General features: G+C 32.4%; 1 protein-coding gene across 1 annotated transcript; it reads right to left on the reverse strand.

Moving 5' to 3' along the window:
• Positions 1 to 2,943: 2,943 nt before the first annotated feature.
• LOC107795835 (transcription factor MYB16-like) lies at positions 2,944 to 5,130 on the reverse strand. The gene is made up of 3 exons (XM_016618541.2): positions 4,936 to 5,130; positions 4,636 to 4,765; positions 2,944 to 4,042 (listed from the first exon to the last, which is right to left on the reverse strand). Exons 1-3 carry the CDS (start codon positions 5,066 to 5,068, stop codon positions 3,223 to 3,225), a joined length of 1,083 nt encoding a protein of 360 aa, XP_016474027.1. The 5' UTR covers positions 5,069 to 5,130; the 3' UTR covers positions 2,944 to 3,222.
• Positions 5,131 to 21,752: the final 16,622 nt, after the last annotated feature.

The following is a 21,752-nucleotide window of genomic DNA, read 5'->3' on the forward strand; positions in this document are numbered from 1 at the left end:
TTAGTTTGAGGTATTAAAGCATTGCACAATTTTTAAAAAGAATTGTTCAAAAAATGCTCTCAAAACCAGTCCATCACTCTATCTTTTAAAAGAAACATATGTTAAGGAAGGTTTTTTTATGAAAAAAAAAATTAAAAAATTATTTGATTTGTCTATCTATATTGTAGTATAAAACTGAATATTTATTCATAAAAAAAATATTCTTAGCATTTATTTATTTACTAGGGATATAATTTTTATTTCTCACTATTTGGATTATTTTAAACTTGCAATAATATAATAGCATATTTTAATCAAGCATAAATTTTGAAGGACAATTTTATCTTTAACTAAGCTAATGAATGCATTAAAATCCATTGTATTGTTAATATCATGATTTTCTATGCATTAGTTATGCATAGAATAATATCAAATAGGGTGTATAAGTAATGCTTGCATAATTAATGCATATGTTCAAAAGTATATCAAATAAGGTATTATTAATACACAAAGTTAATGTATATAGTATTATTTCATCTAATGCATTTTACAAAACGATCCCTTAAGTTTTTAAGACCATATATTTCAAAAAAAAACTTTTTTTCCTCTTAAATTTTATGTCAAGTGAAATTAAATTACTTAAATTGAAAGAGTACTAATCAAGTTGGCTTCCAGCAACTCTCCTCAATGATGGGATGGCACGAAGTGACATCTTTGGCTTCTAGCAACTCTCCTCAATGACGGGACAACATGAAGTGACATATTTCACTCTCATAATTCCTAGAACTACTAAGTTCGGTACAAAATTTAAGAAAAAAAGGTTTTGAAACTTGTGGTCTTAAAAGTATAAGGGGTAAAGATTTTGTGAGGTCATGTCATTTGTGTGATTGTAAAAATTTCTCATTAAGGATAAAATAGGTAAAATGAAGAGTTTAAAGTTGAATTATTTCCAAATTTAAAAATATATCATTTATTTTCGAATATAATATAAAGAAAAGTACATCATCTAATTTGAAACGGATGAAGTATTTTTTTTCATGGTTATAGTTTTTTGGGTTAACCTTAGGTTATATATAGCTTAGTTGTCAAACCCCAATCAAACCAATTATTATAGCTTGTTTGGCCAAGCTTCTAAAGTTTGCTTATTTTGAGAAATACTTTTCAAAAAAGTACTTTTGGCGAGAAACAGTTTCTATTTGGCTAATTAATTTGGAAAACATTTTTGAGCAACAATTAGTGTTTAGCTAAACTTTTAAAAAGTGTTTCGAAGTGTATTTTTTTTTTCAAGTCCTCAAAAAAGTGGTTCTAGGGAAAAATTACTTTTTTTGCTTTTCAAAAACTGCTCCTGTTTCTACTCAAAAGCATTTTTTCCTCTAAAAATTTTTTGTCAAACATCTTAATTTTGAGAAAAGGAATAAAAAAAACATATATACCAATTAATAGATGACTAAACACAACTGATTTTTTTATTAATTTAATTATATACTGACCAAGGTCTTAAAATGTCGTTATGACTGTGACATCATAAAGCTTAAACTTATTACCAAAAGGTTTGGGAGCACTAATCATTAATTTTACACGTATTTAATCATATCAATATCCATTCATCTAGCTAGCTCCCTATACGTTGTTAGGTGTCCGGAATCAAAATATTAAAGGAAATACTTGTATGATGAATCAGTACAAATTTAGGGAACCTCTATACTATGTTTTTGTTAGGTGTTTGCCCAGATTTTCTTATCATAATTGGTTCTCCTATCTCATGAAGGAAATGACAACATATTTATCATAATTGGATTTTTCTTTTCCTAGAAGAAAAATATAATTCTTCCATATTTGGCTAGTCCTTTTTTTTTGGAGGAAAATGTTTGGACTTCTATAAATTAAGGATCTTTCATTCTGATTCAGTAGCATCCATAATGTAGTCATATGGGGTTTGAGAGTCTTGCTTAGGGGGGGAATTTTACGGGACAAGTGTTAGTGTATCACTTGTGTTTGCCTATTCGTGAGGTTGTTCTCTCAATATTTTGTACTCTCTTTTATATAGTGGATTGCTCATCTCCGCCATGGACGTAGATCAATTGATCGAACCATGTTAAATGTTTGTGTCTCTTTTGGTGTATTTCTCTTTTGTTATCTGATTTATTGTCGCTCAAGATTTGCGTTACTAGCTTCCGCATGAGACCCGATTTTTTCGGTCCTAACAGTTCTTCCTGAGAATATTCTAATGACATGTTAATTTATGATAATCTTAACCACTAGGATATCTCCATTCGGTTAAAAACTTACCCCGAATGTTTACACCAAACCAATAAATATATAACATGTGTCTTGCATATGGACTTCAATCATTTAACCATAGTAAATTACTTGCATTCTCATCTAATTAAATTAATTAACCATAGTGAGTTAATATAATTTGGTGTAAATATCCGGTATGAATAAGTATTTACCCTAATTATATCTCCAAACCACTCATATACTATATGAAATTTAGTAAATGAGATATACTAATATCCCATACAATCGAGACCATTAGATGGAGTATAAATTATGTCTGGATAATCAACTTATCAGAAAAAATATATGATAGCAAATTATGAATACCAGATAAATCATTCCTAATTAAAACAATATATAGTTTCATAATAATGTGTTTAAACTCTTAAACTCTTACATGACATATCGGATCTTGGATACATAATCATATCCAACAGTTTTAGTTACTAAAAAATGAAAATAAATTAGCCAACAGTTTGGAGACTGGCTTCTTACCGTGAGACGAGTCCCCTTCAAGTCTTGTAATTGTTATTTAAAACATAGTCTACTGGACGTTACACATACTGTTTATAGAGTTTAAATTATACAGAAATATTTACGTCGTTCTTGTCAGCTAGCGCCATTTTATATTAATGGACCCATGACGCATGTCTCTCTGAATATGGGTCCATCATACATATACCAAATCTTTGAAAATGGCCACCAACAATAAACACGAAGTACTTCAATTTAATAGCACTGACAATGAGTTTAATAAAACTATGATAGGGTTACTGACCACTAGTACAATATAGTTATTCCCCTAAAGCTCTAATCTTATTCTCTGGGTTGAAAAATTCTCAGGCAATTCTTCTCTAGACTAGGTCCGTGTGAACTAGATGCTCGCAACAACACCAAGGTTTAAAAATCTAGTCTAAGGTAGAATTTCCTAATCAAATCCTAATATTAAACATATTAAATTAATTAAAATACTGGTGAATCAGCAGGTAAAGTACAAGAATTTAGTATAGAATTCCAATAATTGTTGTTATTGTTGTCGTCCTCAAGATTGTCTTCGCAGCTTCCAACAATATTTTCCAAGTGCGTAAACCCTTGAATCAAACCTGATGAAGATTGGTCTATTATGCTTATATTATAAGTTGATGAATCATTTGAATATGAAATATCGTTAATCTGGCTGAGTAATTCGTTGCTTGGCTTGTCGAAGCATTTCCACTCTGTTTGAACTTCTTCCTTTGTGTTTTCCATGAAATTACTTTCTCCAACCAAACACGAATTCATGTCTACTAATCCAGGAATATTATTATTTGGTACCATGAATAAGTTGTTGTTCGATATGTTTGACGTGGATGTTGGAGAATCGAAGAAAGGATCAAAAACTGATGAAGTCATATCTTTGGTTTTTGGCTTTGTTATCCAATTAGTCCCTTGCCATGCTTTTAGTACGTCAAGACAAGGTGATATTTTTGTTTGAAGGGGCAAAATGTTTCTTTGTAGGTTGCCATGAGATATTGGTTTAGTAGCCAAATTAGGACCAAATTGGTTGGAAATTATTTGTTTCTTGGACTCACGAACAAGTCTAGCTTCAGCTTCAAGACGAGCATTTTCCCATTGAGCCATGTGACTTAGGTTAGCAGCATCCTTCCCAAAAATGTTGGTTTTTGGTTTATGAGTAATTGGATCAATGCCCATCTTGGTTAATCTCTTCTTCAAGTGTGTATTCCAGTAGTTCTTTATCTCATTGTCCGTCCTATTGGGCAAGTGAGCTGCTATAGCTGACCACCTATATGATAATAGTATTATCAGCTTTTATACACAATCACATAAAAGATAATTTCAGGTAACTGCGCATATAATAAAACCCTTTAGATAATTTTATGTGTCACCATTTAAATTTCGAGAGTCAAACTTATAATTTTGACCGTAAATTCATACATAGAATCGTAGAGTATTTTGACATAAAATTTGCATATTTAGAAGTTACATAAAAAGTACTATATGTCAAAATAATTAACGATCCAATATATATTAAAAAGGCAATAGTGATGAAGGAAAAACTCGTTTAACTCTTAAAATCTAAACGTTACTACATAAATTGAGACTGAGGGGTAGCATTTAACTCCACACTTTTTTCTATGATGAACAGTGTAGATTGAGGGTCAAGGTAGGAAGTAATACATAAAAACTCTGAGAGAAAACTTGTCAACGTAACAATGTTAGACCATTTACGTAATGTTGAATTGCAGCAGTACACAGGCCGTACGTATAACACTGTTGTCTTTTTGTATCTTGGATAGAAGAAGAATTATATTTCCTTTCCTATTCAGCATTCAGTGGTTCTGCATGTCATATTAAGTAACTAGTTATTATTATTACCTGTTTCCAAGAAGGGCATGGAGTTGAATGATGGTTTGTTCTTCTTGCAAACTGAACTTTCCTCTCTTGATATCTGGTCTTAGATAATTTATCCATCTTAGTCTGCAGCTCTTTCCACACCTCTTTAATCCTATATAAAATTAAAAAAAAAATAAAAAATCATTCCCATGAAAACAATTTATCAATGCATGCTTAACGATAAAAAAGTTCTACGAGTTTAACGTTTTGCATTATCAAAATAACTACAGTTAATCGTCCATTAAAAATTATATTTGTAACCCGAAAAATAAGACAAGTTACCAGCTTTAGCAGGCAAAGCACGCCAGCTGCCACAGCCATATTTTTCAATGAAAGCCATTAGTTTTTGGTCTTCTTCAGGAGTCCATGGTCCTTTCTTCAATCCAACTTTCTCACAACAAGGTGACCTTCCCATTTGCCTTAAAGAAAGAAAGAATAGAGAGAACAGTTGTTATATGATTATTTTTGTGTTTGAATTTTCACGTGTAGCTTTGAAAGTAGAAAAGCTAACTGCGATTATAAATACACAAGCAGGAAGTAAATGCTAGCAGACAGTATGAAAAAGATTTATGATAAAATATTAAGTTCCTAACGAATGGAATAACTGCATTAGGTTCAACCCCAACTCCCTAACTTAGTACAATATCTTTATTCCCTTTATATTAAATGAGACATATTATTATGTAATTAAAAAAGAAAAGAAGAAAAGAGATTTCAACTTGTCTATCCAGACTGGCGTATAATTAAATAAGATAACTATTCAGTATTACTACTTACCAGTACAGTAGTACGAAATTTATTGGATGAAAGAAATAGGGTTGGGTTAACCCAAAGAAAAAAAAATAAAACAAAATAACATAAAAAAAGAAGAGACAACCACTGCCGAAGGATGTGTCACTTAAAAGATAAACAAAAGTTGTCTCGATTATATAGGATTTTCCTCTCTTTCTAATGTTGTTTTTCTTCTCCTTAAAAAAGATACATAAGTAAGAGACTCTCTTTTCTGCTTTTCTATGTAAGAAGATTTTAACCAAATTTTTCTTCAGCAATTGAATGTACGATTTGAGTGTGAACATTTTTTCAATAGTTAATTTCTGTTAAGGACGACAAAAGTACCTTCCCATAATAACTGATTTGAAAAGTTTTTATTTAGTATTATTTTGGTAAATAAATATTATAAGTAAAAGATTACTGCATTAACTTGATTAGTTTAATTAGGAGAAGGTTGCACGTAACCATCCCATATTCTTATTGAGTTTAACCTCAGTTTCCCCCGTCAAGTTAAGTTACCTAAACAAAGGGTAATTATTCATAATACGTCTAATATGATAACTTGGAATATGGATTTAACTTCTATATCAGTGTAATTTAATCTATTATAATACGTGTATGTATTCAAGTACTAACTCCATTTATGATTGTATATATAGTTGCATGTAGTTATCACCTGATAATGGAATTAGATTCTTTTATATTGTCACTATTATATATAAAAGTTAAAGTATTAAACTATTGAAATATTTAGTAAATAATCCACTGTACCAAATTACAATACACTAGTAATGTAAAAACTTTTATACTTTCATTTTATATAATTAAATTATCTAATTAGTTACTTTTCAAATATTAGCGTTCTAACACTTTTGCGAGACGTCCATACATTTTATTATATGTCGATGCAAAAAAGAGAAAACAAAGCGAGAGATGTATAGTGTAACAAATTCTCACACCCCTATATTCATTGAAGCAAAAAGAACATTATCTAATTAACTTTAACCCAACCCACTAACATGATTTTGTTCCATGAGGCAGATATAAAAATAAAAAAAATTGTTCACGGAAAGGATGATATGATTGTTGTAACCAATGTCACTAAATAAATTTTTTGGACCGAAACATCACTCAACTTTACCTTAATTTTACAAAAGCCATTAAACTATTTTTTATAATAAAAAAATTACTCAAATTTGTCTACGTATCACAAAAAATCATTATAAGTAACAGGGGTGGCATTTTCTGTGATATTTTGCCAAAGCTATACAAGAAAATTGTTAAATGTCTTTCTGTGATACTTACGCAAAATTAAGTCATTCTTTAGTTACAAAAAATTGATGTGGTGACTTTGAATGATAGTACATGATTTTGTTTCATGAGGAAGATACAGAAAAAATTGTTCATGGGAAGGATGATATGATTGTTTTTGTATGTTAATTTACACTTTAGTAAACACCACCACTATTTATATAACCAAGTGGCAAATGGAAAACCACTTCCTTTTTTGCTGAAACTTTACAGTATATAATATTCTCTGAACATGAAGAAATTTTGATTCAGAAAACCTGAGGGGGTAACTGTTCAGTAACAGCATTGTAATAGATCATGCTGATCTTAGCATTGCAGGTAAGGTAAGGCGGAACTAGGACGACCGAAGGGGATTATTTGAATTCCATTTGCAGGAAAGTTAAACTGTGTATATAGGATTAATAATTTTTTATATATGTATACTTTGCTTTAATAATTCTTCATATATTTACTTTTTTTATTTTTTGAATCCACTTTATTAGGGGCGGATCTACATGTTGATTTTGGGTTCTCAAGCACCCATTATCTTTGACAAGATTTAGTAAAGTTGTATAGGTAATTATAAAAATATTTAGATAAATATTGATTGAGCACCCATAACTAAATTCTTTTTCCCTCTTCTTTCAAAGTTTTTATCAGTGAGCACCCACGACTTTAAAATCCTGGATTCGCCACTGAGTATATCAGGGGAGGACATATATCGGACGAAGCGGTGTCACGTGATAGATCTTCATCAATAAAATTATTACTCATTTAGACATGTCCTGATTAATGTTATTTATTTTATAATCTTACATAAATATCGATACCGCTTATAAAAAAAATCTTACATACCCCGTTATATAAATCATGCCTCAGCCACTAATTGCAATGTGGGTACATATAAGTACCATCAATGGTGTGTGGCTCTAACCTCAATCGTGAGGACATTTTCTTTGCTTTAATAATTAAGGTAAACAGAGACAGTCCATATATACAGCTATAATACTATATTAATTTCCACCGCAACGTCATCTCCCTTTGCATTTGTTGCCGGTATAAGGAAAAAGAAGGTCATCCTCATTTTTTATATACTAGTTTAAGGATATGCGTATTTGTTGTCGGAATATACTCCATTTGTATTTGTTGCCGGTATATACTAGTCTAAGGATACGCGCATATATTCTTATCCAAATGAGTACAATTTTTTTTAAAATTATATTAAATTTCTGATTGAATCATGAAATATATGTCAAGAAGAAACCTTGATTCTTGATTCTATTTTGCTAACTCATTAAAAGAAGAAACTTTGTCCGACATGATTTCTCAGTCATCTCAGTCAATATATTAAACTTAAAATTTATTTAAGATTTATACTTTTATTGCTTTAATTTTACAAGTTACGCATCCTTTTTAGTTTTAACTAAATCATACAACTTTAAAGATTTAGAATTATTATATTTTATTTTCAAAAAGCTATATATTCTTATGTTAATTCTAATTAAAAAGACATAAACAAGATGTCATCTATCCTAGAAGGAGTAAAAATATGAAATTCACGTAAAAATCAGATTTAGAATTTATTCTTTCAATCAATTCTCACGGATTTAGTGTGTTAGTTTTCTTGTATTTGTATAATCAGTTTTTATATTTTAATTGGGACGTTTTAAATTTTAGTCTAATTTGATTCAAAAAGAAAATTATAATTGTTTCTTAAAATATTTTCATGATAAAATTGTTACCAAAATAATTTTCTTGTATATTTTTTGTAATCTATATTTTTATTTTGTCATGTTTATAAGCATGCTCATAATTAAACGACCAAATTAAAAAAATTAAAAAACAACATTCCAAATTTCTTCGTAACAATGTATGTGCACGTAGTATAGAATATAGTACTCCATTTAAATTTGATTTCAGCCTCATTCAACTCTCTAAATAATATTTAAGAAAAGTTGTTTAAGACTATAAATATTTAATTAGAATTAAAAGCTAAACTAATAATAACGTGGACCATCTTTGAACAATCGTGGTTATATTCTTTCGATCCATATAAGGTAACTTTTAGTGTCCTAAATATTTGGATTATATACATAGTTTAAATAGGGAACTATTTAATAAGTCAAATTTTAGTTGGTTTCAAAATCCTAAATATTTGGAAAATAACTTAAATTATAATTTTATTTAATGTGAAATTCATTTTTAGAGGATAAAAAAATCGAACGACATTTTGTTAAAGGCCTTCGTGCTTTCAATATAGTATAGATATATAAATATGGTAAGTGTCATTTCGTATAAGTTGTTAGATTATGATCGATATATGTAAATTAAGACCATTAAAGAGATTGAAGTCTTGGACTTGAGAACTTTTTTCGTTAAGATTTAAGTTGAATGCTTAAATTCTTTGACATAGTGTTTTTTTTTTCCTTTTTTGTTTTGGTAAAAGAACGAGTTTAATATATATTAATAGAAAACTAAGAGACATTGATGCGCTGTTGTGCGCAGAAAATAACTTTCCCAAACGGGCTAAGTTTTATACTTACAACTTTTAATTGGCCGATATGGTCCTAACAAAAGTTTTTCCTAATATGTCAATTAAAGCAGCTAGTAGTGCGCGGGGGGGAATACATTGATTATCTTTTTTGACGCCTTCTTTAGAATATACTATCATCTGTCCGCACGCATTTGGATTCAAATTCACACGTGAACTCCACAGTCCGGTTATTTTTTTTATAAAAAAAACATAGACATATTTTTTCTCCTTATTTTAAACTCTCTCTCTGATTGATGCGTATGTTCTCTTATTTTAAACAAAAATAATTTTCAAACACAAATGCCGGCGAATTGGAAATACAAATATTCTCCTAGTATCAGGAACTTATTCTCAGAAGGTTAGTGAACTACAAATTGCAAATACATAGGTGATAACTTTAAATATAATTACCCTTCGGAGTTGCCCAGTTGATTTGGAGGGCGGTTATCCATACGGATGACCTGGGATCGATTCTCCCCTCAATATCTTCTGGGTTGAGCCTGTCACAGGGATTGCCTAGTGTAGTTTACATGGTTTGTAGGCTATTACACAGTGGGAGGTTTACCCCGTGCGCACAAAGTGCTCACCCGAAGGGTAGAGGTTGTTGTGGATGCGGGTCTCCCCTCTTACCAAAAAAATAAAAACTTTAAATATAATTGTTCAATGTTTGATAGTCTTTTTGCAGTTACGAAAATGTTTTATATAAGTGAGAGTTATCACTTACGCAAAAGTAACACGCATTATCTTTTCGAGTTCATTAGAATTTTTCTAATGCATGACTGGCGAAAAAAATGAGATCGCTTCTAAATTAACTGCTCCTTTTGTTAATAGGCAAAGCCAAATTAATCCATATATAGGAAAGTTAAAAACAACTACTTTGTGTTTGTGTATGCATGTGTATATTCAGTTTAGCTTTTAAAAAGGAGTAGTAGACTAATCTTGTTCTAAAGATTTGGTGGTTTAAGTTTGACCTAATGTTTGAGTAGGTATTCTTGATTTTGATAGTAAATTGGCCCTAAATATTAGCTGTGCAATTTTCTTCCTCATCAATGGCACGTACGTAATAGAATTTATCAGAACTCAGAAGCATGAAGACACATGTAAATCAATGGACAAACATGGAAAGAAAACGAGCACTTAGAAAGCAAAATAAATAACTGAACACAAATCTAAACGGAGCAAATATTCTAGTAAGGTTTTTTGGGGCGTCAAACTAGTTACTGAGATCAGGCTTCTTCAAGCTCCATTCACATTTAGCTGGAAATTGGATATGTGTATGTAATTGATATTTCCAAATGAGACTAGATATTAATTAAATATGACAATTATGTGAGAAATTGGATCATTACATAATTGTTTTTAACTATGCATGTCGAAATTCGTCAACTTTGATGCATAGAGAGTAATTAAAGCTAATACTCATTTCTACACACCCTCTCACATTAAAAGAAAAAGAATGCACACATATATTCTCTCTGTGTGTATATTTTTCGTACGCGGTATTTGTAAGAAGATAAAGATGAGGACCAACCTTCATAATATTTGAATGTGTTTATGTTTTCCGCTGTGTACTATATATTTTATACGATAAGATTAAAGTTGATCTAAATACTGTAATAGGTAATTAACATCTTATAGCCGGCTTGATACGATGACTTGAAAAATAGGTTAGTACTCGATTAAATTATATTTATATTGATAAGATAGAAATTTGTTCTGCCATAAGGGGTCGTTTGGTAGAGTGTATAAGAATAGAACTGTTGAATAAGGTGTATTAGCAATGCAGTGATTAGTAATGTATGAGTTAGTAATGCAAGTATTAGTTATGCAGAAATTATTTCTTACTTACTGTTTGGTATTAAAGCCATTGCATAATTTTTAAGAAAATTAGTTGTTTACAGAAATATCCTCTATATTATTATTTAACTTTAAGGGACTTTAAGGTCAATTTTGTCTTTAACCATGCTAATGCATGCATTAATAACCTTGGTATTGCTAATACCATTGGTTGCTATGTATTAATTATATTTAGGATAACACCAAATATGTTGTATAACTAATACTACTTGCATTAGTAATACACAGATTGAAAAAGTGTACCAAACAAGGAATTAGTAATAATAAAAGCTAATGCATACATTATTTTTTTTCATGTATCCTAACAAACGGCCCCTAAGGGGTGGTTTGGTAGGATGTATAAGAATAATGCGAAATAAGGTTTATTAGTAATGCATGGATTAGTAATGCGTGTGTTAGTAATGCAAGCATTAGTTGTGCATATATTATTTCTTATCTACTATTTGGTGTGGTATATTAAAATTATAATGCATTGCATAATTTTTAAGAAAAATAGTTGTTTACAAAAATGTCCTCCATATTCTCTAGCTTTAAAGGACTTTAAGGACAATTTTGTCTTTAAGCATACTAATGCATGCATTAATAGCCTTGGTATTACTAATGCCATAGTTTTCTACGTATTACTAATGCATAGGATAATACCAAGTATGATGTATAACTAATACAAGTATTAGTTATACACATGTTGAAAAAATGTACCAAGTAAGATATTAATAATGCATAGAGCTAATACTTGCATTACTTTTTCTAATATCTCTTACCAAACGACCCCTAATTGTATATAACTTAATCTTACTTTGAATTAATATAAACCATGTCACTTGTCTGGTCTCACAAAATTTTAGCAAGCTATGATTTAAACGGTATGTAGCTACCCTAATTATCACAATAAAAGCAATATTTAATATAAATGAGGCCATCGGTTAGAAATTTACTACTTAAACAGTTTATAAAATAAATGTGAAGTAAATACGCAATAATGATTCCGAAGACATGAAAACAAAATCGCCTGTCGAATATAGAAGCTGCAACAGGACATTCATTACCATCTTTAAAGTTCCCTTTTAAACTCTCCCAACAATTAAATAGGGACTTGAATTATAAATCAACTTTAACAAGCAACATCACTAAAGATTGTGGTGGAGCGATATAAGTACTCGTTTATTCTTAATGAAATGTTCCAATTTTCAGGCTCGGTTATGTATTTATTTTTGTTATGGAGTGCTTTATTCCTAATGTAAGAGCTTATTTGGCCAAGCTTTTGGGAGGCCAAAATTACTTTTTTCCCCCAAAAAGTATTTTTTAAAAAAAAAAATTTAAGTTGTTTGGCCTAGACGGGCAAGAACTTTTGGCCAACAGTAGATGCAATTTTTCTGTTTTGGGGAAGAAGCAGAAAATTCTAACTTCTTTCAAAAGGCAGAAAATTAATTTTATTCAAGACAAAATTATCCTCAAAATTTATACTTTTCAAATTATCCCTTACTGATTTAATTTTTTTAAAATTTTTGTTTCTAGTTTTTACCATTCTTTTAAATTTAAAGATATAATATACATGAATTATATTGTAACTTTCCAAATTCTTTATTGACTTTTTTTGTTTTTTTTTCTTTGTGTAATGTCTTGTAACGTTCCAAATTATCTTCTTCTTTTTCCATACTAAAGCAAATTATCTATATCCTTCTTTGGATTATCAATCCTCTTCTTACAAATAATCATTTATAATTTCTTCTCTTATAGGCTATTTGTGACGATCCAAATCTCCCTCCGTAAGATGTCGTGGTGACACCTAATCTCTAAGACTAGGTAAGCCTAACAATTTGCGGAATAACTGAAATAATAACAGAATTTAACGATTAAACCTCAACAACAACGGGTATATATACATATAAAACCAAAAAGCTGTCGTTCGGCATGTACAAGTAAAACCAATAACTTCGAGTATAAACAACTCTCAAAACCTGATAGTCACAAGTCACAAACTCTAAGGAATGTACTAACTATCTCTATACATCAGCATCTAAGAGAATAAAGAATAAAAAAAGACAACATAAGGATAGAGAGAGACTCCGAGGTCTGCAGATGCTAACATATATACCTTGAAGTCTCCACGTACTCACTGTTCACTGATGTCGGGGCTGGTAGGAGGTACTTGGGTCTGTACACAAAAATATGTGCAGAAGAGTAGTATGAATACACTACAACGGTACCTAGTAAGAGCCAAGCCTAGCCTCAGTAGAGTAGTGACGCGGTCAGGACAGGACCCTACTGGAAGATAATAATTAAGGCAGAAGATATAATAATATAATGAAAAGATTGAGAATTTAGCAATAAGAAATTACAGAAAGGTAACAACACAACACATAGGAGTAAACGACAAGGGGCGCTCCCGAGGTACCGTCTCGTAGTCCCAAAAGTAAATACTCAATAGGGGAGATCCCGAGGTACCTCCTCGTAGTCCCAAAAGTAAATATGTAACAGGGGAGCTCCCTAGGTACCGCCTCGTAGTCCCAAAAGTAAATATGCAACAGGGGAGCTCCCGAGGTACCCCCTCGTAGTCCCAAAAGTAAATACACAACCCGTAACCGACGGAACAACAAATTCATAGCAAGGAATCCTACAGTTAAAGACTAGATACAAAATCAAGGAAACAGGAATTCAACTAAGCATGTTGCACAGATTGCAAGTAAGAAGTAAGACATGTAGACATGCGATATTAGGCTAAACATAATAACTACATATGCTGGAATAACTCATTTAAGATATAAACAGGATTTTACTTAGCAAAGACTGGATTTTTCAATATTTAGCCCGTGTATGCACTCGTCACCTCGCGTATACGGCACTCACATATCACAAATTGTTATAACAGTACCAAATCCTAAGGGAATTTTCCTCGCACAAGGTTAGACAAGTCATTTACCTCAAATCAAGCTCAATCATTCAATAAGAATGCCTTTCTGTCGACTTTCCGACTCAAAATGGCTCAAATCTAGTCAAAAGTAATTTCATACTATAAATATAACATATAACTATAAGAAACTAATCTAATTAATGAAATCAAGACTTAAACAAGAAATTAGAAAATCGCCCCAAAAAGTCGATCGGGGTCCACATCTCAGAATCAATTAAAAGTCACAAAATCCCAATACTCATTCAACCACAAGTCCAACCATACCAAAATTAGTCAAATCCGACCACAACTCGACCTTCAAATCCTCAAATTATAGTTCATGAAGTTTCTATTTTTCCCAAATTTCCATCTCAAAGTACTAATTAAATGATGAAAACAATGATATATTAATGTATATTAACTAAATCCGAGTTAGAATTACTTACCCCGATGAATTTCTTGAAAAACCCACGAAGAATTGCCACAAACCGAGCCCCCAAATTCCAAATGTAAAAAACTACTCTAACCCTCGTTTATATAGTACACAATTTGACCTCCCATTTTGCTGACCGCACATTTTTTTGTGCGGTCGCACATCTCAGGTTTTGCGTCCGCAATTCCAAATTGTGTGGTCGCACCTCAACGGTGACTACACTATCAATCTTTAGTAAATTGACCATAATGTTCTATAAAAATATCCAAATGATGAATGATTTAACTTTCTGAAACTAGATTCAAAGGACTATAACTTTCATTTTTTGATCATCTCCAAATTCCTTATAGATTAAAAGATATAAGCTTCCGAAGTCGGACCATCGAACTTGCAGATTTTCTCCTTTCTGCGGCCGCAAGACGATTTTGCAGTCCGTACATTCCCTCTGCGGTCCGCAATTTTCCTCTGCGTTCCGCATTTTCCTCTAAGGTCAATTTGCAATTGAGGTTTTGCCTTAACACTCCAAAATGTGCCCCCGCACTTCAAAAGTTCCAGAACAACATCAGAGTGTCGAAATGCTCAGACTCGCTCAAAATTCAACCTGAAACACACCCGAGCCACTTGGGACCCCCGTCTGAATGTACCATCAAGTCCTAAAACATCATACTAACTTAGTTGAACCCTCAAATCACATCAAACGACATCACCAACACGAATCATACCTCAATTCAAGCCTATTGAAACTGAGAAATTCCAACTTCTACAAACGACGCCGATACCTAACAAATCACATCTGATTGACCCTAAATTTTGCATACATGTCACATTTGACATTACGGACCTACTCTAACTTCTGGAATTGGAATCCCACCCCGATATTAAAAAGTCCGAATCCGGCCAAACTTTCCAAAAATCTTCAAATTTCCTGCTTTCGCCAAATAACGCCGAAATGACCTACGGACCTCGAAATCAACATCCGGATACGCTCCTACGACCAAAATCACCATACAGAGCTACTGAAACCGACGAAACTCTATTTCGGAGTCGTCTTCACATAGGTCAAACTACGGTTAACTCTTACAACTCAAACTTCACACTTAAGGACTATGTATCCCATTCCACTCCGAAATTCTCCCGAATCCGATACCAAGCACCTCGGCAAGTCACATAAGCATATAATGAAATAGAGGAAGCAATAATAGGCGAATTGGGGCTAATACTCTCAAAACGACCTACCGGATCGTTACACTATTAATTCCTGAATCTTTAAAATAATTATCAAATCTAATTTGTGAAAATTACTTACAAATAGGTAATAAATTTATATCTCATCGCATAATCTATATATTATTAAAAGAAGAAGAAAAAGCCTCCACATTAAGCCAAGTGGTAGCTCACAATAGGCCACTTGGCAATTTAGGACAAAGTTAGTTAGGTTAGGTAATAATTACTCCCTCTGTTTCAGTTTATGTGAACCTATTTCCTTTTTGTCCCTTCCAAAAAGAATGACCCCCTTTCTAAATTTGGTAACAATTTAACTTAAACTTATAATTCTACCCTTAATGAGAAGCTTTTATAACCACACATATACTTTGAACCTCTTTTTTGTCTTGTTTAGTACCACAAATTTCAAAAGTCTTCATTTTTTCTTAAACTCTGTACCCAATCAAACAGGTTCACATAAATTGGAACGGAGGGAGTAGTGTTTTTTTAATTCAAATTTAAAAATAAATAAATTATGCATTATGTGTTGTTAATATTAGTTACTCTTTTTGAATCTGAATTTAAACATACTTAACTATTTTTTTACAAAAATAATAATTTTGTATTTAAAATTATTTTTATTTTACGCTCAATGTCATCTTTCAAGTTTGACACTCAGGATCATCTTGTTACAGCTACCATATCTATACAAAATTTTATCCGACGATATTATTCTACCGATAAGAAATTCAACTATTATGCTAATGAAGACATTACTGCAGAGATTGAGGAAGGAGATGGGCCTTCTGGTATTTCTTTTAGAAATACAAGGCAAGTCTTGTAATATGAAGGCGTTGTGTAATAATATTAGAGATGAAATTGTAGAGAAATGTTATCATTTGTGAGTGAATTTGCTTATTATTTCATGATGGATTAATAATATATAGTAATTTGTGAATAGACTTCTAATTCATACTGAATGATGTATTTTGATTGTTCAAATCATCATGTAAATAATAAGTAATTATACTAGATAATATTATATGCTTTGGTATAACTATATATGTTATATTGATTTAAATCTTTAATATGTATTTTTACTTTATGTTTTATTAAATAAAATAAAAAATAATAAAAGTCTCTTACGGTAAATATTTAAGTTTATTTTTCTCTTTTAAATAATTATAAGACCTTGGTACTATCCGTTTTGGTAATTTGACACTCAAAAGTACTTTTTAGAAAGATTGGTCAAACACAATATGTTTACCAAATATTGCAAAAAGTACTTTTAAATGTATTGGCCAAACACAAATTGTTTAAACACTTCCTAAAAAAAATAATTTTCAGAATAAATAATTTTTGGCAGCTCAGCCAAACGGGTTCTAAGACTTCTCAATGCAAAAGCGAATTTAACCGGGCACATTACGGCTAACGGACCAAAAAAAAAAAACAAGCAAACAAGTTGAAAGGAAACATGCATTGAACCATAACGCGTACAGCTTTATTATTACTGTATGATTATGAATACGAGGGAGTTCGCTGCATCGATAATTTGGGCAGTTCAGTACAAAAATTGAAGGCCCCCTGTCCTTCTAGTTATTTGAATAGTTAGTATTCAAACTAATAATAAACCAAATTGCCAGAATGTGAAATGAAAACATTTATGGTTTTTCCTTGTATTCGGTTTACAGAGTTACTCTACTCTGTGTGGGTGCTAAAAAAATCCAACAATTACGACAAAGAGCACAACCAACGTAAAAAGAAGAATGGTAGATTTATAATGCAACAATAGTAGAAACAGAATAGGGAAAATGGTGTAAATATAATAGTGAAATCAGGTAAAATCTATTCGTCTTCTAGGTAATTCAAGTACAAAGCTTTTGACATATGTTACAACCACAACAACATACCCAGTACTACATTTGATCAATGACAGAAGTCTCTCAAGTTCTGTTAGAAATTGAATGATAGTATAGACTATAGAGTAATAAAACGAAACATGCCTAAATGAAATAAGAAAGAGAAATAAGATAAAATCGAACTAATTTGAGATTTTATTGTAATCATTATTACTATTGTTTGCAATAATTTTTTTGCAATACAAAAAAATAAACTGCAATCACAAAAGAATAAAGTAATTTTATTAATTAATTGTGAAGACAATTCTATTTCTCTCTTCACTCTTGATTCTTCTTTCCTAATTATCTCCGTGATTCGAGAGTTGGAGCAACGTGTTTCTCGAACGTAGGATGATGCAGGCTTCGTTCCTTGGATGTATCTGATATTCATGAAAGTATGTTGTGGATCTTCTTCTTGAAGTGTTTGATTATCAAGAATTATCCGGCCACATAGTGATCTCTATGTGAGTATCCCATGAATTTATGGGATATTCGAGATGATGTCTATTTTTGAGATGCTTTTCTAAAGAATCGTGTAACCCTTTTTATATGAGTGACCTAGGGTTAGGGCAGAGTAACCTCTAAGTTAGGGTTTCGATAGAGTAGCATCCAAACAACCCTAAGACTCCTAGAATTTCAAGAGTTATCTTGCAGTGTCTTTGTTGGAACACGAATTCAAAGTTGTAGTAGAAAACCTTAATTGTTTAGGATTTGATATTTACAAGTTTATTTAATTCATATCTAAATAGGATTTGTAATCATAATTAATATAGGAATATGCTTTCTTGTTTCTAGCTAAAATAGATTTCATACTATTATAAATAATGGTATAGGTAGCTTATTTTATGTGTAAAGATTTGTGGAGAACCTGTAGAGAGCTTTTAGAGATTTATAATAAAAAATATTTTTTCTTCATGTTGGTATCAAAGCTTCTATGATCTTGATAGAGAATCAAGTAGCTTCCATTGTCGGCGGATGGCACTAGTCATTGTGTGCCGCCCGTCTGGCCATTGAGTATATTGGCAAACGACGGGCCAATGATATATGAATGAGAAAAATCATGCTAAAAAGGATTGAGAAAAAAATTCAAGTTCAAAGAGACACTAAATATGAACAAGAGGAAGAAAGATCTTCTCTAAAGATTTGAGAGAGGTCGATAAAAAAATTACAATATTGCAAGTTTAAGAGGTGCTTCAACAAAATCATTTGTTGGTGACAAAGTGTATTAACGGGAGTTGAAGAGAAGTGATTCAACAAATTTGAGTGTTGGTGACAAAGTGCATCAACGGAAGTTGGAGAAAAGTCTTTAACAAAATTGGATGTTTGTGACAAAGTGCATCAATGAGCGTTGGAGAAAAGTGCTTCAGCAAAATTGGGTGTTGGTGGCAATGTGCATCAACGGGAGTTGGAGACAAGTGCTTCAAAAAAATTGGTTGTTGGTGGTAAAGTACATGTCACAACCCGAATTTCCCACCATCAGGAGTCATGATGGCGCCTACTCGTGAAAGCTAGGCAAACCGAGTATTATAAATTCATTACCCTTTTTATTAAGCCTGTTCAACAGTTCAATATAATAGGTGATCAAATATCAGAATAAATTAAATAACCAGAAATGCGGAAGACGGAAACTTAATGGTTTAACCAAACATTGTTACATGAATCCAAACTGCAACACTACCCAGAATTTGGTGTCACAAAGTCACAGACTATCTAGAATACTACAAACAGAGGTCTGAAAGATAAATACAAAGTTGTCTCTGAAATACATAAAAGAAATAGAATGGAAGGATAGAAGGAGACGCCAAGGCCTGCGGACGCCTGCAGAACTACCTCGGGTCGCCTGAATGGACTGAAGGCAGCAACCTTACTGCGGTCCAAAAGCTACAGTACCGAGATCTGTACACAGTGCAGAGTATGGTATCAGCACAATCGACCCCATGTGCTGGTAAGTTCCTAGCCTAACCTCAGCGAAGTAATGACGAGGCTAGGACCAGACTACCAAATAAACCTGTGCAGTTAAATCATATACATCGAAAAAGTAAAAACAGATATTTATAGTTAAAGATGGGAGGGGGAAAACATGTTGCGGGGTGTATCAGATAACAACAGAATACCAAACTAGGAATGTAAAGATACCACAATTCAATTGCCAACAAGAATAAGGAAAAATCATAAATAAGTGCACGACATCACCCTTCGTGCTTTTACTCTTATCCTCACCATAAGAATCAATATTCAACTTCATTCTTTCTTGTCGCAGGCGTGCAACCCGATCTTATTTCATATAATACCGTTGTGGCATGCAACCCGGTCCTATTTCACATAATACTGTGGCGGCATTCAACCCGATCCCATTTCACGTAATACCATTGTGGCGTGCAACCCGATCCCATTTCATATAATACCGTTGCGCGTGCAACCCGATCTTATTTCACATAATACCGTTGCAGCGTGCAACCCGGTCCCATTTCTCATAATACCGTTGCGGCGTGTTACCCGATCCCATATACAATTCAACATCAATCATAAAAAATCCCGGCAAGGGAACAAGAGTATAACAACAACATCCCTCCAAGGGAGACAATATCATAAACAACAACATCCCGGCAAGAGAGATAATATCTTACACCAATACATCCCGGCAAGGGAACCAACAATGATAATAATCAGATTAAACATGAATAAATCACAATGGAATCATAACAATTACAATACGAGACTTATGAGCATGCTTGACACTGACGTATAGATACGCGTCATCATGCCTATACGGTATTCCACAATTAACACATAGCAAATAAGACACAACTCCTAATTCTTCAAGCTAAGGTTAGACCAAACACTTACCTCGATGCCACGAATACAATTCAAGCCTCAACTACCGCTTTACTTCTTGTTTCCGTCACCAATTCGCTTGTATCTAGCCACAAGTTACTTAACTATATCAATAAATGCTAAATGAATCAATTCTAATGCATGAAAATAAATTTTCCAATGATTTCCCCAAAAAGTCAAAAATCGACCTCGGGCCCAATGGTCAAAACCCGAGGTTCGAACCAAAACCTGATTATCCATTCCCCCACGAACTCAAATATATAATTTATTTTGAAATCGTACCTCAAATCGAGGTCCAAATCCCAAAAATTCGAAAATCCTAAGTTCTACACAAAACACCTAATATCCCCCATGAAAACCCTTGATTTTGAGTTGAGATCATGTAAATAGATGTTATATATTAAAGAAAATGAGTTAGAAATGACTTACAATCGATTTGGAGAACAACTTTTCTTTAGAAAATTGCCCAAGAGAGTTTAAGGTTTGAGGAAGTTTGAAAAATAAAGATTTTTCGGCTAATTTATAATTTGCATAGGTGCAAATAGCGCATTTGCGAAGTCAGGTCCGCAAATGCTAACTCGCAAATGCGGCCCAGGCTTCGCAAATGCGAAGGTAGGCCAAATCCTGCTTTCTTCGCGATTGCGAACAGTAGTTCACATTTGCGGTCCCTATTGAAGTCGCATTTGCGAAATAAGCCTCGCAAATGCGGAGGTTTCTTGCCCAGCCCATCATCGCAATTGCGATGGGTCTTCGCAAATGCGAGCTCGCAATTGCGAAGCCTGCAGACCTGCAACACATAACAGTTTTTCCTAAGCTCAAAACACTTCGTGGACTATCTAAAACTCACCCGAGCCCTCGGGGCTCCAAACCAAACATGCCAGGAAGTCCAAAAATATCATACGGACTTGCTCGTGCGATCAAATCATCAAAATAACATCTATAACTATAAATTTAGCATCAAAATCAAAGAAAAATCTCATGAACTCTTAAGTTCCATTTTTAACAACCGATGGTCCGATTCACGTCATATCAAGTCCGTTTCTTATCAAATTTTACAGGCTCAACTTAAATACCATATAAGACCTGTACTGGGCTCTGGAACTAAAATACGGGCCCGATACATCAAATTCAAACACATCCAAATTTTTAAAAACTCTTATAATTTCAGTTAAATAATTTTCTTCAAATATTCATTTCTCGGGCTTAGGACCTCGGAATTCAATTCTGAACATATTCCATAAGTCTCATATTTTCCTACAGACCCTCCGGGACCGTCAAATCACGGGTCCGGGTCCGTTTACCCAAAATATTGACCAAAGTCAACTTAAAATTCATTTTAAAAGTAAAATTTATCATTTTTCATAGATTTTCACTTAATTGCTTTCTAGA

The sequence above is a fragment of the Nicotiana tabacum genome, chromosome 18 (assembly GCF_000715075.1).
Source record: "Nicotiana tabacum cultivar K326 chromosome 18, ASM71507v2, whole genome shotgun sequence".
Taxonomy (NCBI): domain Eukaryota; kingdom Viridiplantae; phylum Streptophyta; class Magnoliopsida; order Solanales; family Solanaceae; genus Nicotiana; species Nicotiana tabacum.